Source organism: Ustilaginoidea virens, chromosome 1, assembly GCF_000687475.1.
Source record: "Ustilaginoidea virens chromosome 1, complete sequence".
Lineage (NCBI taxonomy): Eukaryota > Fungi > Ascomycota > Sordariomycetes > Hypocreales > Clavicipitaceae > Ustilaginoidea > Ustilaginoidea virens.
Window position 1 is genome coordinate 5383313 of NC_057316.1, and position 24625 is coordinate 5407937.

General features: G+C 54.1%; 8 protein-coding genes across 8 annotated transcripts; 4 read left to right on the forward strand and 4 right to left on the reverse strand.

Moving 5' to 3' along the window:
• Positions 1-37: 37 nt before the first annotated feature.
• UV8b_01234 (uncharacterized protein) lies at positions 38-910 on the reverse strand (the record flags this gene model as incomplete). The annotated part of the gene is made up of 3 exons (XM_043138732.1): positions 38-64; positions 196-504; positions 551-910. 3 exons carry the CDS (start codon positions 908-910, stop codon positions 38-40), a joined length of 696 nt encoding a protein of 231 aa, XP_042994666.1.
• A 242-nt stretch (positions 911-1152) lies between these two features.
• On the forward strand, positions 1153-1767 carry UV8b_01235 (uncharacterized protein; the record flags this gene model as incomplete). Its single annotated transcript, XM_043138733.1, has 1 exon — positions 1153-1767. The coding sequence occupies one exon, from the start codon at positions 1153-1155 to the stop codon at positions 1765-1767; it is 615 nt and encodes a 204-aa protein (XP_042994667.1).
• Positions 1768-2705: 938 nt separating this feature from the next.
• UV8b_01236 (uncharacterized protein) lies at positions 2706-4992 on the forward strand (the record flags this gene model as incomplete). The annotated part of the gene is made up of 4 exons (XM_043138734.1): positions 2706-2835; positions 2930-3515; positions 3638-4847; positions 4951-4992. The coding sequence occupies 4 exons, from the start codon at positions 2706-2708 to the stop codon at positions 4990-4992; spliced, it is 1968 nt and encodes a 655-aa protein (XP_042994668.1).
• Positions 4993-5919: 927 nt separating this feature from the next.
• Positions 5920-8031, reverse strand: UV8b_01237 (uncharacterized protein; the record flags this gene model as incomplete). Its single annotated transcript, XM_043138735.1, has 8 exons — positions 5920-6111; positions 6199-6353; positions 6437-6979; positions 7040-7385; positions 7483-7510; positions 7648-7707; positions 7784-7808; positions 7986-8031. The coding sequence occupies 8 exons, from the start codon at positions 8029-8031 to the stop codon at positions 5920-5922; spliced, it is 1395 nt and encodes a 464-aa protein (XP_042994669.1).
• Positions 8032-9111: 1080 nt separating this feature from the next.
• On the reverse strand, positions 9112-9936 carry UV8b_01238 (uncharacterized protein; the record flags this gene model as incomplete). Its single annotated transcript, XM_043138736.1, has 2 exons — positions 9112-9351; positions 9430-9936. 2 exons carry the CDS (start codon positions 9934-9936, stop codon positions 9112-9114), a joined length of 747 nt encoding a protein of 248 aa, XP_042994670.1.
• Positions 9937-11262: 1326 nt separating this feature from the next.
• Positions 11263-12856, forward strand: UV8b_01239 (uncharacterized protein; the record flags this gene model as incomplete). The annotated part of the gene is made up of 6 exons (XM_043138737.1): positions 11263-11381; positions 11450-11523; positions 11593-11831; positions 12071-12437; positions 12584-12628; positions 12693-12856. 6 exons carry the CDS (start codon positions 11263-11265, stop codon positions 12854-12856), a joined length of 1008 nt encoding a protein of 335 aa, XP_042994671.1.
• Positions 12857-15502: 2646 nt separating this feature from the next.
• On the forward strand, positions 15503-18720 carry UV8b_01240 (uncharacterized protein; the record flags this gene model as incomplete). The annotated part of the gene is made up of 6 exons (XM_043138738.1): positions 15503-15779; positions 15960-16386; positions 16479-16748; positions 16809-17472; positions 17667-17909; positions 17992-18720. 6 exons carry the CDS (start codon positions 15503-15505, stop codon positions 18718-18720), a joined length of 2610 nt encoding a protein of 869 aa, XP_042994672.1.
• Positions 18721-19321: 601 nt separating this feature from the next.
• Positions 19322-21713, reverse strand: UV8b_01241 (uncharacterized protein; the record flags this gene model as incomplete). The annotated part of the gene is made up of 5 exons (XM_043138739.1): positions 19322-19755; positions 19964-20962; positions 21091-21380; positions 21465-21553; positions 21627-21713. 5 exons carry the CDS (start codon positions 21711-21713, stop codon positions 19322-19324), a joined length of 1899 nt encoding a protein of 632 aa, XP_042994673.1.
• Positions 21714-24625: the final 2912 nt, after the last annotated feature.

The following is a 24625-nucleotide window of genomic DNA, read 5'->3' on the forward strand; positions in this document are numbered from 1 at the left end:
TCGTTGACTAGGGACGAAATAAGGTCAGGGGATTGCTTTAGTCGAAGATGCCCCGCCCGCCGTACTGATTCCTGATGTGTACCGCGGACGTGCCAGACCCTTCGCCTCAACGGAATCCGCTAGGTTCGCGGTCCGATCTGCGATACCCGTGCCACGAGCTAAGGCAGTCTCGCTCCAATCATTCCCGACTCGCACCTTTGCCCTCTCTTCACCCTTGATATGCTTTACATAGTGTCTCCCCGCGATTCCCTGAATCTTCTCGGTAACGGCCTCGGACAAGACACTATCAGTACCGGCAGCGGCGTCCTGCAGAACCTTTAAGCTCGGCTCGTCGACCACCTCGTCAATTCCTAGCTCCACGAGCTTGCGAGGCGTGGTCTTCACGGGAGATAGCTTCTCCAGATCATCCACAAATCCCGTAATTGGCTCTACCAGCTTGTCCAAGTTCTTGCCGTCACACAGCGCCCACGCCGCCTTCTTCATCAGGCCCGTTCGCTTATGTCTCTGGCGAGCGACAACCCCCCAGTCGGCCGTGCAGTCCCCGAATCACCGGCGGCATGTCCTTGTCTTCGAAGCGCATCAACTCATCTTGGCTGACAATGATCTCGTATCGCTTGGATGACTTCTGTACGGTCTGGAAGAGCAGCCCGATCTCTTCTAGTATCGCTTGGACCTGTCGAGAATCTCTGTCGTCAGGCGCGTCGGTGGCAAAGCGTGGGTCATCGTTGATCGCGAGTGTCTCGCCCCATGTGCCCAATCGGATATTGGCCACGTCGAGTTTCAGTTGGCAGCGTTCGAAGTCTCGGCCGAAATGGCGGCTCAGTTGGATGTATTCGAAGCAGTCGACGCAGTTGTTGAACAAGGCCGCTACGCTCAAAGCGCCGGCCACGGTGCCAAAAACTTCGGCCATGCTGGTCGTGTGAGGCGAATTGATGCGAGATTTTCTTGTGTCCGAGAGGAGCCTTTTGGTGCGGGCTGCGCCGCGTGAGGAGTTGGTACGGTTGACGAAAGAAGGCATCTCAGTGGTTCACCCAAGCGCCGTCCGCAACCAACTCCGAGCCTGCTCAGCCCGGGCAGGAAAGCCATTCTGGTCATCACCAATACCACAATGGCGTCAGTGAATAACAACAAGCACATGGCACGACCAACGGCATGACCAACAAACCTCGCCCGGAATGTGAACGCCGATGGCGAAAGCAGAATTCAGGTTGGAAACAACTACACTCAAGTCCACAACTACAACGAACCGAACCCAATCGATGCATTGCCGACCTACGATTGACTGACCCCCGCGACGACAAGAGGTGCATCGAGCAGACAAAGGGGGGCCTTCTCAAGGACTCGTACGGCTGGATCCTCGACAACGACGATTTCCAGCAATGGCGCAACGACGAACAGAGCCGACTGCTCTGGATCAAGGGCGATCCCGGAAAGGGCAAGACCATGTTACTCTGCGGCATTATCGACAAGTTGAAGAAGCAGACCGCGAATCTAGTGTCCTACTTCTTCTGCCAGGGCACCACCGACTCGCGCATCAACAACGCAATGGCCGTGCTACGTGGGCTCATTTACCTACTCGTCGAGGAACAGGAATTGCTCATCCCCCACGTGCAGAAGAAGTACAATGACCTGGGCAATCGGTTGCTAGAGGATGTGAATTCGTGGTGGGTCTTATCCGAGATCTTTACAAATATTCTGCAAGATCCGAACTTGAAGAGCACCTTTTTGATCATCGACTTGCTCGACGAATGTGTTACGGATCTGTAACGCCGCCTCTAAGTTGCTTGCGAATGATACCCCGTCCCTGGGTGGAATATTCGGCATATTCGCCCCTTGCCTTGCCGAGAGCGTGTCTCCCGAAGGCCAGAATGGCGTCGGGCAATCGTCATTGTACTGATAGGCCCATACATACATATACTAGTCTTGCTGCCCACGCATGTCGTTGCCCAGATGGATGACCTCCCGGTATGGTAGAGGTGCGCCACAGCAAGCGGTAAACGCCTGGTATTCAACCTCGGCGATTAGATCAGCAGTGGGCATTGGCTCTCTTGGCCTCCATGAAAAGAAACGTAGTTCCAGAATTTGGTTGTGGCCCACTCCGGCTTATGCTGGACTTGGTCACAGAGTTTCTTGAGCTGAGGTGTGTTGATTTGAGACATGATGTGGCTTTCGTGAAGGGGATGGATGAATAAAGGACGAGAAGATGCAACGTAACGCTCGCTGTTAGAGGATGTGTTTGCTGATGGGCTATTACCGCTGTTATATGTGTGCATACTCTGTACATCTGCGCCATGTTGAAGATGCATCAGTTCATGCATCATTTTGGGAACTTGACTCTCCTCCTTATAAAGCGCGCGGTTAAAGAAGGACATGATTTTAGTGACCACGAGTGCATAAGCGTGGAACAGTTCCTGGGATAAGTCGTAATGGAGTTATAACTTGTTGGTATGATGTGGCGCGTGATCTTCGGCAGCCATTGGATGCTGGCGATTTATCGATAGGCCGTTTGCCCCCACCAACCCAAAAAAAAAATTGTGACCGCCTTGGATTGGCATGCCATGCCATGCCATGCCATGCCATGGTCGCTTAGGATTTGGTTATCCCCAGCCAGCAATCGGCAACCGTAGTGTCCACTGCGTCTCATTTTTCGTCGCCTCTTTTTTTCTTTCCCCTCTCTTTCTCTTCAGGAGCCCCGATCGCCCAGTATGAAGACGACTTGGAAGGATATTCCTCCTGTTCCCACTCAGCAAGAGTTTCTAGACATCGTGCTGAGTAGAACGCAACGCAAGTTACCGACGCAGATTCGGGCTGGATTCAAAATTAGCAGGATTCGAGGTATGGCGGCGACGCGGGGGGTTCATGAAGCCTTCTCGTGTGCAAATCACGAAGCTTGCTGCAGTTTGCGGTTCTCGCTGACAAACTGGCCCAGCTTTCTACACCAGAAAGGTCAAATTCTCCCAAGAAACTTTCTCGGAAAAGTTCGGCGCCATTCTCGAGAGTTTCCCGAGGCTGCAGGACATACATCCTTTCCACAAAGATTTGCTCAACACTCTATACGATGCCGACCACTTTCGTATTGCCCTCGGCCAGCTCTCGACGGCGAAGCATTTGATTGAGACCATTTCCAGGGACTATGTGCGACTGCTCAAATACGGCCAGTCCCTGTTCCAATGCAAGCAGCTCAAGAGGGCTGCGCTTGGTCGCATGGCCACCATCATCAAGCGCTTAAAAGACCCGCTGCTATATCTTGACCAGGTCCGGCAGCATCTGGGGCGTCTCCCTTCCATAGATCCAAATACCCGTACATTGCTCATTTGTGGCTATCCCAATGTGGGCAAGTCCAGTTTCTTGAGAAGCATCACTAGAGCCGACGTTGATGTCCAACCGTACGCCTTTACGACCAAGAGTTTGTTTGTGGGCCACTTTGACTACAAGTATTTACGATTCCAGGCCATTGACACCCCTGGAATTCTGGATCATCCCCTCGAGGAGATGAATACTATTGAGATGCAAAGGTAATGCCCAAAATAGCAAAACTCATCGCCAAGCTTTCACCCTTTCTTTTTTTTCCTTTTTTCCTTTTTTTTTTTTTGGGTTTCTCGTGAGGTGTGGAGTAAATGTTGACGCGCAAAATTAGCATCACTGCCATCGCTCATCTTCGATCCGCTATCCTCTACTTCATGGATCTTTCAGAGCAGTGCGGGTACACCGTCCAGGCCCAAATCCAGCTCTTCAAGAGCATCAAGCCGCTGTTCTCCAACAAGCTGGTCTTCCTGGTCGTGAACAAGATTGACGTCACTCGACCCGAAGATCTGAGCCCCGAGCTACAGGCTGAGCTGGAGGGGTTGGTCAAGTCGGACAACGTTGAGATGCTCCAACTCTCCTGCAACACGCAGGAGGGTGTACAGGAAGTCAAGAATTCCGCTTGCGAACGTCTCATCGCCGAGCGAGTCAACCAGAAGCTCAAGGCCGGTACCAGCAACGACGGTGCCATCGGTGGGCGACTGGCAGACGTCATGTCCCGCATCCACGTCGCCACACCCATGGACGGGCAAACTCGCGAGACGTTCATCCCCGACGCTGTGAAGAGCATGAAGAAGTACGACAAGCAAGATCCGCAGCGCCGCAAGCTGGCGAGGGACGTCGAGGAGGAGAACGGCGGCGCTGGTGTCTACAGCGTCGACATGCGCGCCAACTATATCCTCGACAACCCCGAATGGAAGTACGACGCGATTCCCGAGATTTTTGACGGAAAGAACGTCTACGACTTTGTCGATCCCGACATCGAGGCCAAGCTGGCCGCCCTCGAGGAGGAGGAGGAGAAGCTGGAGCAGGAAGGCTACTACGACTCGGAAGAGGACCTTGGCGACGACGATGAAGCCGAGGTTCTGAGAAAGGCGGAGCTCATACGCGAGAAGCAGCAGCTGATCCGGAACGAGGCTCGCATGAAGAAGAGGCTCAAGAACCAGGCCATCATCCCCCGCAAGGCCGTCAAGAAGACGTACTCGGAGCTCGAGGATGCTCTAGACCAGCTGGGCGTCGACACCACCCACCTGGCCGACCGGGCGCAGCCAAAGGAACCCCGTCGCGGCCGCTCCATGTCCAGGAGCCGACTGGCCACCGAGGACGGCGAGGCCATGGACGTGGACCAGAGCGCCCGAGACCGCCTGCGCGCTCGATCCAAGAGCAGGGCACCCACCACCAACCGCCGCGAGGACGGCGTGGCGGACGAGCTCACCCGGACAAAGGCCGAGCGCATCGCCAAGCTCAACCAGAAGAGGATGAACCGCATGGCTCGACAGGGTGAGGCCGACAGGCACACCACTGTCTCTCTTGAAAAGCACCTGGTAAGATGTCCTCCCGCCCCGAACCCTCCCCCCCTCGTCCTTGCATTCTTACTGTTCCGTGTCATGCCGTCTCATGTGGACCCGCGCTGACTGTTGCTCGTAGTACTCTGGCAAGCGCGGCATGGGCAAGACGTCCAGACGATGAAAAAAATAAAAAATAAAAAAAAGGCAAGCGTAGCAAAAGAGGCGCGCAGATGATTAAGCGCACGCACCCCCGTTGCTTCTGTCGGTTGCCACCGTGAGCTGTGCCCATGTCTGCTGTCCTAGGTGCAGCGAATTGTCTGCTGCGGGAGTTTGGGGCGTTGACGGAACATGCCAGAAGAAGGGATGGGCAACTTTGGGATATTGGTTGAGAGCAAGTGCGGCTGGCTGATTTCACATGTCCAGGGTGATGGCCTTGATCTTGTTTGGGGGGAAAGGGGGGGGGGGGGGGGGGGGGGGGTTTGAGACGTTTCAACTTTTCACATTGTCCAGGAGGATGGGTTCGTCATGTCTCGTGTCTGCTGGGAAATTCACAACATTAAACATTCACACATGTCCATGCCAATCCATCGGTTTTCATGTCCAGAACAATCAGTAGATTCGTCATGTCATGACGTTTAGGAAACTTTGACGACATCAGTGGATGCATGACCTGTTGCTCAGGACTCGGCAATGCATAGCATGTTTTCCTTCGCAAGAGGCACCCGCTCGACGTTGCAAATAGCCAGCCGCCTCCTTGCCACGATGAATAGACCACCCGCGAAGAATCCTCGCACCTGCTCGTCAAAATTTACCACGGCAAAGAGCTCCGGGGGGAGAGAAGAGGCCTCTTCTTGCCGCTATTTGCAAGCCGTTTCGCATAAAGTGGACAGAAATTTTACCCCAGACAACGCAGTCCCCACCAGCAGCAACAACTTGGAATTGAAAGGGAAAGATAAATAAAGGGAAAACGAAAAAAAAAAAAAAAAAAAAAAAAAAAAACGGGAAAGGAAAAAAAAGAGTAGAACAAGAAAGGGGAAGAAACAAGGAGAAAAGGGTGTCTGTGCATCCCCCCTCCTTGCACGTTGCCTGACAATCGTTTTGAAAAAATTTACTCCTCGGAAACGGTGATGCCTTCCCTCAAGCCCTCGACCTTGAGCTCCTCGCCAGCACAACGGCGATAGATGTCCTTGACGTCGTCGGTCGTCGTTTCAAAGTGGCTTGTAGCGTCGTAGCTCTTGGAAATGAAGAGGTTGTCCTTCCTACCGTCTTCAAGGGGCTCGTGAATGGGAATTGGCGGACCCTGAAAGTTACGAAAAAGGGTAATGGCACCAACGTTAGCTCGATTTTACGGAAAATGCCTGCAGAGTCGACCGAGGGTGTCACATACCATGAATTGTTCCTCAATCTTGCCTAGACGGTCCAGACCAGGCTGCAGCTCAAGGTGATGGTTGGCAGATGACTCGGCAATTGTTGAGACAATGGCAATCCAGTAGCCCTTGGGGCACACGTTGTGGGCAGATGAGACGCAGGCAATGTAGATGTCTGTTGGAGGAGAGCATAGCTCTGTCAGCAAAGATGGCGGGCGTGCCGCAATGTTGCAGGGGAACAAGGGAAGGGGATCATACCGTTCTTGCGGCCAACCTGAGATTGGGGAATAATCAACTGTGAAGAGTCGCTGTCGTTGGTGCCCGCCAAAGGGTGGTTCAGGATGCAGATGGCTCGCAAGACGTGGCCAACAACCTTGGTCTTGTTCGGAAAGTACGAGGGATCTCCCAGAATCATCTTGGCCTTGGTTTCAAACTTCATTTCCTCGGCGCCATTTTTCATGGTTGCCTTGATACCCGACGCCTTCTCGCCGTCAAACAGCAGTTCATCCACCGTGGTGTTGAGCATATAGGTGCCTCCATAAATGGCGGAAAGGCGAGCAAAGCCTTGAGGCAGTTCACCGAGACCATAGAGCGGGTAGATGTAGGGGGACTTTCCGTATCGCGAGACCGAGTTGCCGTAGAGGCGGATGCGTTCAATGGCGTCGGGAGCCTGTCCCGGAGTGGTGATGTAGTCATCGGTAAGGTACAGAGCCATGGCATGGCCAATAAAGTCCTTGGTGGTGGTTTCAAGACCGAATTTGTCGTACACATCCTTCATCGTGCAAGTGTTCATGTCGAGCCCTTTGGAAACATGTCAGCCACGAGATACTGCACGGATACGTCGTGGCGTTGATTCTTCACCTTTGTGGGTGGCAGGGTCCTTGACGTCAAACGTGCCAACCCACTCTATAAAGGACTTCATTCGTCGCTTTTCGAAAATGCCCATCAGAGGAGACTTGAGAGCTTCGCCTGCGTCAGAGGGGACCTTGGCAACGGTTGCCTTTGGTGCGGCACCTTGCTGGACAAAGCTGCCAGCAACTTGCTTGAACTCGAGGTATCGGGTGACATCGGTGGAGACGAGTATGTTGGTCAGCTCTCCAGAGGACATGAGGAACTTGGGTACGAGGTCAATGTTCCAGTCATTCAGCCGACCGTACTTGTTCCAGGGCTCCTCGCCGGCTTTGCAGGTGCCATATTTCTTGAATAGCTATACACGGCGTGTGGCGTCAACATGTGTGAACGAGTACAGAAACCTCGGGGAGTTGACCGGAGCGGCACCAGGAAGGGGGAGAGAGCGAACGCACTGTTTCTAGATTCACGGACGCGGCTTCTCTGCGTTGCGAGAAAGGCTTAGCAAAGACTTGGACTGTGTCTCGCGCGTGATATGCAATACAAGAATTTCATATCAAGGAAGCATCACATGATGCTGCGCCAGCCTTGTTTGTCGACTTTGGAGGGGGAAGACATACCCGCCGTAGTGGTCGTTGCGGTCGATGTGGAGGACCCTCTTTCCCTTGACACTCAGCACACTGATGTGCAAGCATTCAGTCAGCCGCCATGGTTCTTGCTCCCTCGCTGGACTGTTGACGAGACGAGACGGCTTACCCGGATAGAATACATTCAGTGAGTCCTGGGCAGAAAGACATTTGATCAAATCGGACCCAAACGGTCAGCCAGAGTTTCTCGTTCAGCCCGGGCGGGGGAAGGGGAGGGGGAAACAAGCTCCTGGACCAGCCAGCCAGGCCTTGCTGCAGTCGATGTCGAAGCAGCGTAGGGAAGCGGTAGGACCGGACCAGGCCAAACTCACCAGTGCCTAGCACAACAACATCGTATTCCTTGGCAATCTCGTCCATCACGGGCAGCTTTTTCTGTGCTTTGTACTTTTGTTTTCGGGTATGGACGGAGGAGGCTGCTTGTGCTTGTGCTTGTGCTTGTGCTTGCTTTGCTTTGCTTTGCTTTGCTTTGCTTGCTATGTGTGAAGCTGAAAGGAGGAAGGGCCTGGGCAACTGGGCTCTGGGCTCTGGGCTCTGGGCTCTGGGCTCACGGGACACGGGGGTAACTGGGGAGTTGGGTGGAGGGGTCAACCAACTCAAGGCGGCGGGGTTTGGGAGGAGACGATCAATTGAAGCCATCCATCGGCCAAAGTGTGGGGACTCTGCGCCTAGCGGCGTCAGGGATCCTCCCCTCCCGTCTTGCAATAAAGGGCGGTGATGAAAGATAGGTCAATCTCGGCACGGCCTCGGATACCCAAGGCAAGATAAGATGGAAGGTGGCCGGCCATGTCTGGCCTTCCGCCGCGACGGGGAGTTGGAATCCAAAAAGAGCCACCGAGGGTGCCAAGTCGATGATGCTGTTGATGATGCTGTTGATGATGCTGTTGATGATGCTGCCGATGATGCCCCGTTGATGGGGCCGAGTCCCCGCCATGTCATCGAGCGGACCGTCAACAAGCCTGCGATCCTGTCCCGCACAAAGACTTGCTTCCAGTTCAAGACCGTGGAGCTCCATTCCGTCTTGACTACCCCATAACTACCGGCCAGCCAGCAATTTTTCGAAAACGGCATTATGACAACATGAGCGTGGCCATGACATGAACTCCCCCTTCGATTTGCGGCCGTTCGATGCTTATGCCGCAAGCTCTCCCTGGAACTGAAGCTCAAGGCTACTGGCGCTGCTTCCCTCGTCCGGTGCGGGTCCTGCGTAATCAAGTTGCCGTTGCTAATGATTGATACCTGTTTTACATGCGTCTCTCCAAATGTACACGCGTTTTCGTCGAGGCTTCCTCTCCTCCATACCACCCCAACCTCCCTTCCCGGGAAAAGGAACGAGAGCGAGCCTGGAAAGGGAAAAAGAACCAAAAAAAAAAAAAAAAAAAAAAAAAAGGCTGCAATTTGCTGCCACTGTCGCCACACCTCTCCTACTGCCTCAACTTTCTATCGACAAACATCTTTCTCGGCCTTGGGAGGTTCATGCGCGGGGGGCGCGTCTCTGACGTTGTCGGTCAGATTTGCTTCTGTTTCAACATCGTTCTCGTAGGCGCCCGGCTTGTAAACCTGTCCATCCTCGGCATCCAGGTCGATCTCGGGATCCGACGCAGCCACCTCAACGGCGTCTTGCCAGGTATAGCATCGCTCTGTCAGGGCATGTTTGATCGCCCTCATCGTCTTCGTGACCTATGGTTTCAAAGGTCAGTACCAAAGCCACAGCCGAGCACAATGAGTCGCCCTGCTGGGCATGGACGGCATAACTACCTCCTCGTTTCTTGTATCAATCTCTCTCTCGCCGAATCCGAGCTTGCCTCGCGCCAACTCGGCCTTGGACGTGGCCAGCAAGTTCCTCTCTTTGCAGCATACCCACCACAGCGAGTGCAGATCTTCCCATGATTTCTTTCTGAGCTCTTCGACCGTCCATGCCCTTCCGTGCTCCTCGGTCTCGTGGGGAGCCCACAGCGCCTTGCCCGGCTCAGGGAAGAACCCCCACAGACCGTGGTCTTGGTCAACGGCTATCTTCGGTTGGAAGTCGCGAGGCTTGGGTAAAGGAATGTCGGACATGGACAGGTGTTCCCGGGGCCCCGACCCGTACAAGCTGCTCACGCCGCGACCTTTGTTGCTGTCTCTGGTCTTGCGTTTGCATTGACGGGCTGTGGTTGAGAAGGCGGCCTGTCGCGGGCGGGAAATTGATAACGCGACAGCAGTGAGATTTGCGCTCCTTCGCGACAGACACCCGGTATGGTGACGCAGGGCAATCGGGCTGGCCATTGTGGTGTTCCGCTCGGCCCCCCCCTTGAGGTGTGGTTGAGGTCTCGGAATCGTATCAGGACGAAGGTTGCACCTGGTCAGAATTTCGGCATGTTTCTTTTCTTCAGCAGCACACTTGATTGGGTGGGTGGTTTGGTGCTCCGCTTAGTCACCGTGGCCTTGTGCCTACCCTGTGCTCGATGCGAAACAAGAGAATACCCATCAGCGAATATTGGATGTGCACCAACGAGAGGAAATATGTGCAACACGATACTCTTGACTATATACTTGCGTAAATCGGTAGTCAACGCCTCCTCCTCACCCGAGGCGGCTAACTCGAGACTCGATTTTAAATCATTGTGAAGCTGGGTTTTCAGTACCGGGCACCGGGGGTTGACCTTTGTAGGAGTCTCTTGCTTACTGATTCGACTACCGACGCCGACGGAAAGCGTTTACCGAGAAAGGAAGGGAGTCAAGTCATGTCGTCCATCCCGAGGAGAAGGCTTGCTATCGAGACCCATACAGGACTTGGTCGGTTCGGCGGCGGCACAATCTCAATACAACCTGACCAATGCACCCAAAGCATCAACGACGTGCCGGTTCTTTCCTACATTGAGTTACCGCGGTGGCAAGGCCATGATCCCGTCCCTCCGCCCGGGGAAACGCCCAGATAGGCAGTTTTAAACAAAATAGGACGGACAAAAATCAAGGGTTGACACGTGGAGCACCTATTTGCCTTGCCGCCTGTTCGGGTGGCCACAAGGTATGATTTGATATGTATTGACCGACACCAGACACACCAGACACACCTGACAACAAGCAGCCGCAACACACTTTTGAGGGGCTATGTTGTCACTCCGTAGCACAGAGCTTCAATGTTACTTGCTGCACCAAATGCCCCAGTTGCCCCAGTTGCCCCAGTTGCCTGGCTAGACCTTTCGCAGCAACCAGACCGCTACGGTTACGGAGTACAATATCCGAAACAATCGAGGCCAATCATGTCAATGCAATGTTTCCCCACAACCACATCAAAGTTCCTACAACTTCGACTCCATCGGACGATGCCTGCCCAGCTTTATGGTTGTGTGTACGGGCTACCAGTAATCAAAGTATCCTAGTCAAGACCGACCCTGAGCAACGAGACTTACGACTTTTTCCATCCTTCCCTTCGCCGCTCCTTACCCACTTCAGTATCCGCCAAGGGCCGGTGGCAAGGCATCTCTTGAAGCTGTGAAGCCGTGAAGGCTGTGACGGGGAAAAGGCCCAAGCATCCCGCCATCAAGTTTTGGTGAAAGAACATTGAGGCAGAGGAATATATAAAAAAAAAGGGGGGGGGGACGAAGAACCATGACACCAGTTCTAAGGGCCAGGCAAAGCTTGCCAAAGGACCGGTTTTCAACGTACTTTGGGAATTTGCGCAGCCAGCCGTACAACGACCCGAACTCGGCAAGGGGGTTTTCGCATTCGTACGTTTGAATATTCCTTTACATGGATACATGGGCTATTCTCTGCGCGGGATGCTAATAGTCGAAAGGTTTCGAACCATTGCGTGGAATCCGTTGGGGACTTTGGTGGCGACAGGCTCATCAGACAAGACGCTGCGAGTCTGTAAGATTTGGCGGGTTTATTTCTTTCCGGCTAGCTGCTGAGTATGAGCTGAGAATTTTACTTGCCCAGGGAACCCTGAAAAACCTCATGTCAAGTTTTCCACGGAACTCAAGGGTCACAATGCTTCCGTGGAGAAGGTTGCCTTCAACCCAACAAAGGACGCGGAGCTGTGTAGCGTGAGCGCTGATGGAGTGGTCAAGTTCTGGGATGTGCGGACCAAAGCCTGCTTCAACGAGGTTAAGGGCTTGGGGGAAGCGTTGAGTTTGGCCTGGGCGCCCGACGGGGAAACACTGGTTGTTGGGAACAAGGTGAGTGGCCCTTACATGGCCACGGGTTCGTCTTTTGCCTTGCCATTATCCCGATATTTTCCCTTTTCCTTTTCCCTGCTCTCCCGCCTTCCCCGGGGCAAGAATTACCCCAAAGGAGAGAAGAGGGCCGGGTGGGATGAGACAGAAGACTGGGTGACCGCCTGTGACGCATACAAGGCCGTTTTGTCGAGAGCTTCCGCAGAGCAAAAGTACCGTCCGCTAACTTATTCCGCCCCCAGACTGACAGCATATTCGTCCTGTCGCCCAGACAATCTACCCATCTTGCCATCCACCAGCAAAATGTTCCAACCAACCAAATCACGTTTTGCTATAGCGGCACCAAAGTATTCGTCACTACCTCGGAAGGCAAGATTCGCATCCTCTCCTATCCGAGCTTCAAGCCAGCTCTCAGCGTTCAACATGGCGAAGAGGAGCAAGAGTTCATGCTCAACGGACACACGTCGTCGTGCCTTACGGCGGAGATGCAACCAACGGCGAGGTATTTGGCTACAGGGGGCTCAGATTCCATCATTGCCTTGTGGGACACGAACGACTGGTTGTGTCAGCGTACGCTGACAAGAATGACGGGGCCGGTGAGGAGTATCAGTAAGCTTTGCTCCTTTTCCAGTGCCATTTCTTCTTTTTTTTTCTTTTTTTTTCTTTTTTTTTCGTGAGGTGTGCTGTTGCTCTACTGTTGTTGGGAAATTCTTGCTGCTGTTTCGACGTAGCCACTAACAGACTGGGAAACCCAGGCTTTACGTTTGACGGGAGCTACATTGTTGGCGGCAGTGACGAAGGTACGTGTAACTTTTTCAACGCTGTTTCTGGGTACGGCGTCAAGCGTCGGCTGACTCTGGCTAGGCAATGGATTGGAAGTATCGCATGTGGAGACAGGAGAGCATGTTCATACGTTCAAAACGGCGGGATCGTGCCCAGTTGTAGCGTGGGCTCCAACCAGATATTGCTTGGCGTATAGTGATTTAGGGATTCTTCGCATCGTGGGAGTGGATGTGGATAGAAAGTGAGTACCAGACGGCATGGAATGACTACTAGTGGCAGGGCAAATGACGGGCACGTCGCATTGTTTTGTCTGCGTTCTCGACACAGCAGTGAGCAGAGCGCACCTGTTCTTGTGTTCCCAGCGTCAGGTAACTGTACGGAGTAAAGTGTAACATGATTCGCCGGCCTTTATCTCGCTTCCTTCTTTCGTCTTCGCCTTTGTACGTGGAATACACTACACGTACTCCGTACACGTACTCCGTACACGGACGGGCTGTATTTGGGGAGAGCGGAAAGGACCCAGCAGTTTTGCTGTTGGCTGTGTCGGACATGCAGACATGCACGAGGTAGACCTGTCAGCGCGGCGCAATTCGGACCGCGTCGAGCAGACAGCTGTGCTTGGGAGATGGGAAAGCCGTTACTTGAAGACAGAGACGATAGAGGCCCCTCCGTCTCATGCTTTGGTTGGCTTCCTTTCCCGAAAAGCTGAGACGAGGATCTGCAAATGTGAGTGAGTCACGACGGCCACGTGCTTGAGACAACGTCTGGCCTACGAATTCCTCTCGACGAAGCACCTGTGTACAGAAGCAACGGGGACGGGATCATCGGTCTCGCATCTGTCCTCGGATCCATCATGCAAGCGAAAGGTTCAATGGTTGCCCAAGATGCTCGATAGAGTCGGAGACTCGGTGCTGGCCAAAGGCACTGAACGCAAGCAACCCCTGACCGGAAACCGGCCCTGGGTGAGTTGCGGTGCCCCGTAACGAAACTCTAACAGGGGCTAACGCGACACTACCCAGCCATGTCCTCTCTGAATGGGCAAGAGGCTTGTCTCTGGTGCGGGTTGTTTCTAGCGAATGCGCCCAGAAAAGAAGGGTTGCAAGGCAGCCTGATGAGGAAGTCGTTGAATTTGGCGTCGGTACCGTTACATCGGGGTATCTGTCGGATGTCGTCGCCCCCTAAACAGGGGTACTGGTCCCTTGTCCAACGTTTCATCCTTGCCAAGGCTTGCAAAAGGGAAAGATTAGCAAGGAGGACACCGTCGTGGTGGTGGTTAACACTCGCGTGAAGCTTTCAAGTCCTGGAATGCAACGACGAGATGGCAGCAAGCCCTTTCCTTCAGGACCTGAAGACGCGCGGCGCAAACAAAAAGTCGGGACAAGTTCGGAACAAAGTCGGGGCAAGGTCGGCAGCGAAGGGTACATGGGAATATGAAAAAATCTGTGGTCTGCCTTTCATCACGGGATGGCACGTACTGCGTTGCTATGGTCAGAGTAAACGAACGATGTTGATGTCATCCTCGCTTACGCAGGTCGTCGCTGACGGGCTTGGCAGTTGTGCCCTATGCGACTTGCAGGAAATAATACTCCGTACCGAGGATCAAAATAAAACAAGAGTGTGGGGAGAGGACAGTGGAAAGAGCGGGAAGAGACGAGGAGAGGGAGAGGGAGAGGGAGAGGGAGAAACAAGAGAAAAAAGAGAAAAAAGAGGAAAAAGAGGAAAAAGAGGAAAAAGAGGAAAAAGAGGAAAAAAAAAGAGAAAAAAGAGAAAAAAGAGGAAAAAGAGGGAAAAAATAAATAAATAAATAAATCAGTCAGGAATCACATTTTGTCCTTCTTTCCAAGTACTCCGTACGCCATCGCAGCTTAGAGAAGCCAACTTGGCGATATGATATTGGTAAGACTCTAATGTTCTCGTCGTCAAGTTTGCTTATAATCAGCAAGCAGGGTGGCTCGGACCCCACGATAAATTCACATTCTCACCTCAAGCCCGTCCGTCCTATCCCACGGTTATCCGATCTTTGGCCTCCCCAGGGCGATTGTTGCAGACTCCAGAGTCCAGACCGTTCCGCCACTCCCCTCCGAAGCAATAATTGGTGCCGAGGCGTTTCCCGCGTTGGACTGAGTGCCGCCTTCTGGCTTAGCAACATCGGCACCACCGCCCCACCCTCTCCCCACCAACTCCCTCCATCCCCTAGCTCTTCTCTGATAGGCCACCATATCAGCGCTCCTATGTTCAAGGCCAGTGGGCGCTGCACTGACTCCCCTAACGGGTGCTACGAGGTACATAAGGTATGTACTCACCCACCTCCTAAGGTAAGGTATGTACCTAGGTACCACCTACCTAGGTAGGTTCCTGGTATGTTAGGCTAGCTGCCCCGTGCCCATCTCCCCAGCGCCTCCCCCGGCACAGCATGCTGCTGTGCAGTCAACTGGTCGGGGCCAGCTGGTTCAACTGCTGGGGGGTCAGTTGGCCCCAGCCGGCTCCATGCGCTCCGTCAGCTTCGATTGACAACTCTTTTATCCCAACACACAAGGTCCCCATTTCCAATGTTCCCAAGACGCATTCATTCTCCCTCGACGGCAAAATTGGAATTACCTAGCCATCACCGCCGACACGTCTTTCGGTTCTCGCCGCCGCGTCACAGACACCCCCCGCCGGGGAGCACCCTGACCGCCCGCATCGTCATCCCACGTGGTGAGGCTACGCCGTCGCCAGTTGCCAGTTGCCAGTTGCCAGTTGCCAGTCGCCAGTCGCCGACCGCCCGCCGCCCGCCGCAGTAGTGCTCTCTCTAACGGCTCACCAACGCATCAAAGCCAATCGAACCCCCTCCCCCACCGGCACAACGACAATCCTCAACAGCGCAACACCATACATATTGGCGGTCGACCATGGTCGGCTCTCTGGACGACTGCGGCTCGCCGAGCAATGGTATCGGTATCGGCAACCAGACTGTCACCGTGCGGGACACTGTCCCCGACAATTCTAGCGTCCCTAAACCGAAAAGACTGGCCTGCATGATTTGCCGGAAGCGCAAGCTCAAGTGTGACGGGGTTCGTCCAAGCTGCAGCACTTGCTCGAGGTTAGGCCATCCATGCGCCTATGACGAACAACGACGAAAGAGTGGCCCCAAGAGAGGATATGTCAAGGCCCTGGAGGAGCGGCTAAGTGAGCATCATCATTCTCATCCCTTTCCCCTCTGCAGCAAAACAACTTGCCGTTTCCTCGTTCGGTTGAGGCATCGCCTAGGCGGAAAGAAGAAGAAGAAGAAGAAGAAGAAGAAGAAGAAAAGAAGACAACAAGGGGCAATCTGTGAAGCAAGATGCTAACTCAGCTGGTACGATTCAGAGCAAGTCGAAACTATGCTAAAGACCCAAGATCCCGCGCCACCCAAAACCCCCAACCCCGGCACCAAAAGCATAAGCGTGCCGATGCCTCGGACGCATAATGCCACATCAGCAACACCGAACCTGGGCGTCAGCAACCCGTCAATAGGCCTCGGCCCCGAACGCGACATAGACAGGTGGCAGCAGCAATTCGGTGGGGAATCGCCTCAAGGCGCCACCATGGACGATTTCAACTTTAATTCGAGCATCGGCATGCCCATGGACAATGTCGGCGAAGGAAACTTTACCTGGGAAATGATAGGTCTCGGCCTCGAAGAACCCTTGCCCCCTCAAGAAACAATCGATGAACTCCATCAGGTATACTTTGAAAAGGTTCATCCTTCCATGCCCATGATCCATCGGTATCGATACCTTGCCGCCATGAACTTGTACGTTCACCGAACCCACGCTGCATTGTTCCTCGCGTTTTGATCAAACTCCAGGTTCGGCCGTTGGCCTTTGCTGATGGGAATGAAACCAGAGCCCCGAATCAGCGACCACCAGTATGCTTGCGATATGCCATGTGGACCTTGGCATGCTCCATTACTGACAAGTACTCCGACTTGAAAGACCTGTTTTACCACAGGGCTCGCAAGTATGTCGAAGCCGACTACATCAGGGGTTATGGTGAGCACATGATTTCAGTGGCGCACTGCCAGACACACACTCTTCTGGCAGCCTATGAGATGAAGATGATGTACTTTCCGCGTGCATGGATCAACACGGGCTCAGCTGTCCGTCTGGCTCAGATGTAAGTACTGGCCAATGAGTGAAGGACGACTCGCTGCTGACTCGTTGTCTCTCTGCTCAGGACTGGGCTCCATCGATTGGACGGTACTGGGTTGGACGTGAAGCAATGTTTGCCACCACCCAAAGATTGGACCGAACGAGAAGAACGACGTCGCACCTTCTGGATGGCTTTTTGTGAGGATCGCTATGCCAGTATCGGCACTGGATGGCCAATGACGATTGACGAGAGGGACATCATGACCAAAATGCCTTCGTCGGAAGAAGCATACGACATGAGCCGTCCGGAGCAGACGCAAACGCTGGCGGAGTGTACCGCTCCGTCTGGCGCCGCAAAGCTGTCGTCCTTTGGCGGAGTTGTGCTGATGGCGAGCTTGTTTGGCCGCAATCTGGTGCATCTTCATCGATCCGACGAAGACGACCTCGATCATGACTTGAACGGGCCTTTCTGGAAGCGACACCGCCAATTGGACAGCATTCTTCTCAACACCTCACTTGGCCTCCCCATCCATCTCAAGCTCCCTTCGGGCCTGTCCAATCCCAACGTCATCTTCACCAACATGAGCATTCATACATCAACAATTTGTCTACACCAAGCAGCGATATTCAAGGCGGATAAGAACAAGCTGGCCGCCTCGGTCAGTTCAGAAAGTAAGGTGCGGTGTATCACAGCCGCAAATGAAATCGCAAGCATCATGAGAACGATATCGCACATGGACCTCTCGGCGGTACGTGTCCTTCCTCTCCTGTCTCTCTGGGAAGTAAAGAAAAGAGGAAGGGGTATGGGAAAAAACAGAAACAAAGGGAAAGGAGAAGAGAGAGGGGGGGGGTGCGGGCTGTGGGGGGAAGAGAGGAAGAAGAAGAGGAGGAGGGAGGAAGGAAGGAAATATTCGCGAACGATAAGAGCTAACCCAGTTTTCAGATGAACCCATTCATTTCTTTCTGCCTCTATGTTGCTGCTCGGGTTTTCGTTCAATATCTCAAGAGCCGCCCAGACGACGATCAAACCGCCGACTCGTTACAATTCCTCTTGTCAGCGATGAGTGCCTTGAAACGAAGAAACCCACTAACAGAGTCGTTTTTGGTACAGCTTGATATTGACTTTGAAGCCTTGGCTGTTCGCATCCCGAAATTGCGAAATGCATTCCCTCGCTCTGGTGATAGCGTACGTGACCCGGCCGCACTTTTTGCTCCCTTTTTTCCCTATCCGTCGTTGTCCTCTGTCGCGATTCTAATCAGTGAAGCAGCCTCATGTGGGCGGTAGGAAAGATGACAATGGTGGTCGTCTGTGCACCGATCCTGAAACGATTCAAGGCATGATGGCCTACCAGTCAGAATGTCATTTCGTAGAAGGCACGGGGGACGACGGAAACCCAGCCAACGCACATGACACGGCCGAGAGCCTCTGCGACAATGTGGGGAGGGGGACGGCTTCCAGCGGCGGTCTCGGCGGGCCGGCTTGGCTCTCGGCAAGCCGAGGCTCTGCGACAGTCCTGACACCCAGCTCTGGTGCCATGTACGAGAAGAGTGGCGAAGGTCAAGACGGGCAAGGATCATCAGATGCCGGACAATCGAACGGTCCAACGCCAAACTCCAGCGGGGCCGGCTCAGACGCAAGACCGCACCTGGCTTCGGGAATGGGCGCCGCGAGGCAAGAAAATGCCTTCAACCCGAGTCCGATATCTCCTCACCCCAGCATCATCAACACAGGCGGGCCCATGGATGCCAACGCTCACCAAAATTTCTTCGCGCAAGCCAGCGGCTACAACATGGGGCCCGGCCTGGCTGGACAACAGCAAAGCAGCGGTTTCGCAATGGCGGCAAACGGGTGGACCGATATGAATGGCCCGCCTCCACCCGCCGCCATGACGCCTGTCGGCGAAGGGGTACTCCGGGCGTTGATGAACATGGGACCCATGGACGCCATGGATTTGTCGGCCTGGGACTCGGGACAGGACAGTGCGATGAGAGGTTGAACCGAGCCAAGCTCTCGGTACCCGCTCTCGACTTGGCAGGGTGGCAAGGTTTCGCGGCAACTGTGTCGGAAGTTGCAGCAGGTGCGGACCCTGAGTTGGGTATGTATGTCGGGATTAGAAGCGAGGGGGTGGGTGCATTAGGAACGCGGCGCATTCGGCTTGGACGACGTTGAGGCGCGCGGCAACGACGCGCCTTTCTTTCCTGTTAGGTTTCTCTGATCAACGTTTTCCATCATTTCTGAATTTCTGGATCCGCCTCTTGTTTTCCCCTTTTGCCGTGCTGCTCGTCTCTGGGACGAGTTTTGTTTCGCAGCTGTACCGTACCACACGAGAGAGAAATTGGCGGGCTGGTTTTTGTCACGCGTTTTTCTGGATGAGCTCCGAGATGACATGCATCGACGTTGAGCAGGGCGTGAAACGTGTGCCAGCTCGTCTTGGGTATCGCAATCGCAACTATGCTAGCCGCCAAACATGAATTGTACATGAACAGTCTCGACGTGAGTTTGTTTCTCAAGGGAACGAAGAAGGGAAAAAAATGAAAAAAAAAAAAAAAAAAAAGGGGGCAAACAGGGGCAAGAACACACGCATCACGATGGATGTGCTACGGCAACAGTGTCTCTTGGCGCTGATGTAATCCCCTCCTCTTCAGACTCTTCTTGCGATTCTCCCTCAGATTGTCCCACTTGTCTTCAACCGTCACCGTCTCGCCGTTTTGCCGTGCCCTTTCTCTGCCCTCACCCAGCTCCTCCAGATCCTTGGTCTCCAAGATGCTCTTGCCGTCGTCCTCCACCACGCGCTGGACGTCGGGCAGAAAGAGCCACGAGAAGAGAGCCCCCGTGGCGGCGACGGAGCCGAACAGGAGGAAGATGAGGCCCTGCCTCGTGTCGCTCTTGAATGTCGAGTTGATGCCATACACCAGCAGCACGGCTACGATGCTGCCGAGCTTGCCGGCGGCAGCGGAGATGCCGTGGCAGGTGCACCGGTAGCACGTAGGGAAGATTTCGGCCGGAATGATGAACGTCAGCGTGTTTGCGCCTTTGAGAGAGAAAGTGACACCATGACACGTTAGCTTTTCTGAATATGAGTATGCCGGGAAGCTCAGTGACGGGAGCAACATGAAGAAAAAAAAAAAAAAAAAAAAAAAAAAACAGAAAAAAGGAAAGGAACGGGCGACAGGCAGACAGCAGGCAGACGACAGGCAGACAGGCAGACGATAGATGCTGCCAAGGCCCGCTGAACGTACCAAAGTTGAAAACAAAATGACAAATCGCAACGCAAACGGCCGTCGCCGGGGCAGCAGCTGTCCGATGAACTGCATAGTAAACACCCCCGGTAATGATGAGACACACCGCCAGGATGAGGAAGGATGCGGTGAGCCAGCGTCGTCGAGGAAGACGGTTCGCAAAGTATATGAAGCAAACGCTTCCGGCGACGGATGCGATGGACACTGTCAACAAGTAATGCATGGCTTGGTTAATCAGGACATCGTAGATCGTGGCACACGGGTCCCAGATATTGGTCTGCCACAGGGGCATTCTTGTCTTGGCCCACTGAGGGACGGTAGGATGCCCCCCAGGTATTGATGACCGCCAGCACTCAAGTCGGCCATCTAGGGGCACGAGTTCTCCCGTAGCCCACATCTCGGACAATGTCTTCCTGTTATCCAAGGAGACGCCAAAGAAGCTGACGTCGAGGAAGAACCACGTCATGGCCGTTCCTAACAGATAGTGCCAGTTGCGGTCTCGGATGAAGTAGTTGTACAGGTCTTGCCTGGAGAACTGAATCGGCGCGGGCCGCGGTGATGCCTCGGAGTGCAAAGTATTTTGACTCTGCAGGTGAGGGCCGCCGACTCCCGACGGCGTTCCGTACACCCGCTGGGTGTTGAGGAGAGCCACGTCGGGCTTTTTGCGAACTTCGAGGCTGTACAGGCCGCAGTCGTAGAGGAAGAACCTGAATATAATGGCCAGGAGAGCCGGTATTGCTCCTGAGCCGATGACAATACGCCATACACCGTCGACGGCTTGGCGACATTCGTCCTGATGCGCAGAGTTGAGGCCACACTGCAAGCTCCGTAGCTTCTTTGCGCTTCCAAGGCCCAGCAACACCCAGAGTCCCACCAACTGCGCCAGCGCTTGTCCGATGGGTTGCATGAGGAATACGCTCGAGAGCATCGTTGCTCTTGATTGAGTGCTAGACCACTCTGAAGTAATCACGGCACTGAGGGGATATTCGGCGCCGATGCCTAGAATGCGGCATCAGCCTCCAGTGTCTCTCTCTCTCTCTCTCTCCCTCTCTCTCTCTTTCTCTCTCCCCCGCCCCCCCCCCCTTTTTTTTCTTTCTCATGGGCACAAGTCGGCCTGCTGTACGTACCAATTCCCATGACAAATCGCCACCATACGAAGAGGCCGGTGAATGATAGATTGTCAACTCCGCGACTACACGTTGCGGCCCCTAGGGTCGGAACAATCACCAGCACCAGCTCGATTCCGTATAACCGCGTCCGCCCAAAGTAGTCGGCGAGAAATCCAAAGAGCAATTGGCCCACCACGGAACCCAAGAGGGTGGAAATATTGATCAGCAGGCTGCACCATTGTCCACCATCTGGAAAATAAACAAAAGCGATCGAGGAGAATATGACGTTTGTGGAGAACAAGTTATATCTACAACGGGGCATGGCACCTCACTCATCAGCTCACGTGCTCGAGTTGTGGCCAACGTTTCGGACATTGTGAAATTGTACGTACGAATCCGTCAGAAACCCTGAAGCTGCAACTCCCCAGATCCGCAGGTTCCATGAGTTTAGATCGAGTTCGTAGCGAAGCTGATGGCGATCCTATGAGAAAGAAACAAGGCAAGAACGGGTCAACAAAGGGGTGCTTTCACCATCTCCGCGGAAACTCTCTGACCTGTTTATCTTGCGAAGACAGAGCAGAGCTATCAGAACCGAGAAATCCCCGATTCGTTCTCCGAGACGACGCCAGATCTGAGGGCATGCTGTGATTTAAAAGAAAGCTGGGTGGTTGCCTAATCTCGGGGGGACACCGTTGCTGTTGGTAGGGGATGCGTAAAGCGTGCGGAAGTATCACGGTACTGTCGGTCTGAAGCCGTCGCTGCGGAATGTAAACCCTGAAAAATCACAGACGGATTGCCGAATAATGGCCCGACGAAAAGAGAAGAAGACGCACAAGTTTCCACGGAATATCATGGACAAAGGTAGTCTATTGCAGTCTGCCAGAAGGGAAGAGGCTGCAGGATGCTAACTTGGGATGGGCCGGACAAGACGAAAGTGAACTTGAGAGACACAACCGACAGAACAATACACGAACAGTTCCATCGTCCGCAGGGGGGCTTGACAAAAGGATTACATAGTTGGGACTTGGCAGACAACGACAACACGAACTGACAATGAGGCCGGTGAAATCTGTCTCCCGGGGGGGACGGAGAGGGTGGGGGGGGAGGGGGGGGCACCTGGTAGGTTTAACGGCAAGCAAGCAAGAGGTAGGCACCTGCCAGGTACCAGGTAGGTAGGTTGGTAGGTAGGTAGATAGGTAGGTACCTGGTAGGTCAGAGGCAGGTAGGTTATGTTAGAGGTAGGAAGTAGTGTTAGAGGTACCTAAGGTAGTTGGTAGCTGCCTAACCTAAGGTACTTGCCTGGTAGGAGTTAAGGTGCCGATTGCGGGTTACCAGAGCCAAACTGCCTCTTGTTGGCTGCCGACGAGACTCGCTTATCAGTTTCCACGGAATCCCAGATCCCCTCTGAGAGTCCGCCCAGAAACACTTTGCTCTGGCAGAGCAGAGACTGCATGTGAAGAGCAGGGCTCGGGAGTCCAGCCGCTACAGTAGAGTCCGCAGACGAGGGAGCTTGCCAGACCCTCCTTGCCCGACGCATCCTTTAAGAAGGGCCCAGACTTTCTGCAGGTCCCTGACAAGGGACATGGGCCAATCAGAGCAAGGCCTGGTGGGCGGCCCATGATGTCTCGGGAATAATGCCCAGGCTGCGACGCTGTGCTGGCTGCGCTGTTCTGCACTGTTCTGCACTGTGCTGCACTGTGCACTGTGGAAAGTCCTTCGCCTCGACGTGGGTAACCCGCACAACCCCCATCCTTCCAGACTCCTCCTACATGCTACATTTCAGGAAACCTTCCAGATCCGCAGCCCGGTCCCTGCAAGGAAGCGTGCTGATCCCTGGACAGACATTGATGGCTTTGGCGAATCCGCCTTTGCCGCAGCGGGTTATCCAAGTATTTCTTTTGCCAATTGGCTACCCGCACCCTGCAAGGTAAGCAAGCGACCTGTTGAGCACGAAAGAAGGGGGAAAAAGGAAGGGGGAGAAAAAAGAAAGGGAAAAGAGAGAGAGAGAGAGAGAGAGAGAGAGAGAGAGAGAGAGAGAGAGAAATAGAGGCCGAGGCAACAACGCAGCAGCAGTATTCGCCCCGCAACCCCCCCCGCCTCCCGACGATTTTACCTCGACAATATAGTTCATCGTTACGGGTCTTCTTGGTGGAACTCCTAGTACAGAATCCATTAGCCGGCAGATCTTCAACTCTGGGATCCTGTTTGACCCGACATCCTTGTCGATCGTCGCCTGACCGTTTCCGGAGTCATTCTAACCGGGGGCGCCGATGCACCATCCCAAGGTGGATTACCAACCTACCTCTCAAAGCCGTTACGTTACGCATTCAACCAGAAGAAACCATCCAGACTGGAGGCTCCATTTTCTCAGCTCGCCCCCTTCCCCCCTTCCCCCCTCCCCCCTACCCCTACCCCCCACCCCTTCCAGAGGCCGGAGTCGACGACGGACGAGCTCATTCCACGCTACTGAAATGTAGCAGGCAGGTGTGTTGCTTCTCTGCATGGCCAAAGACCATCCTTGAAATTTCCGAAACCTCTTTTTTTTTGTAAAAAGAAAAAAGGAAGAATAAAAAAGAAAGAACCCGTTGGCGCTTATGGTGTCAACTGGTCGACGGCTTCTCCCAGCCCGTCATAGGATCGCCCTCAACCTCGTGGCCGACTCTGCCGAGTCTAGTGGAACGGCACGACCAGTAGCTGCCCCCGCCAGCGCGACATACAAAACTAGGCCTGCCATGGGTACTAGGGCGATTACCAAGGGATCAATGCGCAGCGCAGTACGGAGATGGTTGAAAGCCCTGCGATGGTGCCACTGCGCTGGTGCCACTGCGCTGGTGCAGCCAAATCTCAGCGTCGCTTCCTGCGCAGGAATTGAGGAAATAGCCCGAACCGCCATAAACGGAACATAACATAACTTCTGGCCCATGTTTGCATGAGTTTCAAGCAGGACCCTCCCGTTCTCGGTATTACTCTGGATAAATTGGAAAGATGGCCCATGGGTGATGCGGCCCATTCATTGCAAGCGTGCCGACGACCTATGCCCACGTGCAAATCCCAACGGGGACGTTGGTTTCCTTTTTCCCTGACCGGAAGAGAAAGCATGCTTCTATGCGATTGCAGTCCATACATGCCACGCCCAAGGTGTTGGTTGTTGACCCCTTCCGCAGCCATGTGTGATGGCGTGCCGTCGCTGGGGACTTGTTCATTACCTAGGTAGGTAGGTACCTAGGTAGGTAGGTAGGTAGGTAGGTAGAGCATGGTACCTGCCTTATGTACCCGGTAGCTGCGTCATAAGCCGCATCGCGACCTGAAACGAGCCCCCTCGATTAGGGAATGGAAAGAACGAACGACCTTCTACGGCCACCACGGATCCGGGGGGGCTCCTCACCATCGCACAGGCGCCACGCTCCGATTGGTGGATTACGGGGCCGACATAAGCCCTCCATCGTTTGGGGGCCAGATGGCGGCTGGCGCAGGACTGCCAGAGCCAGGCACCGTTTAGTCCTCGACTCCTGGCGTGGCGGCCACGTCGGATTTATGGTGGTGCAACGCAATT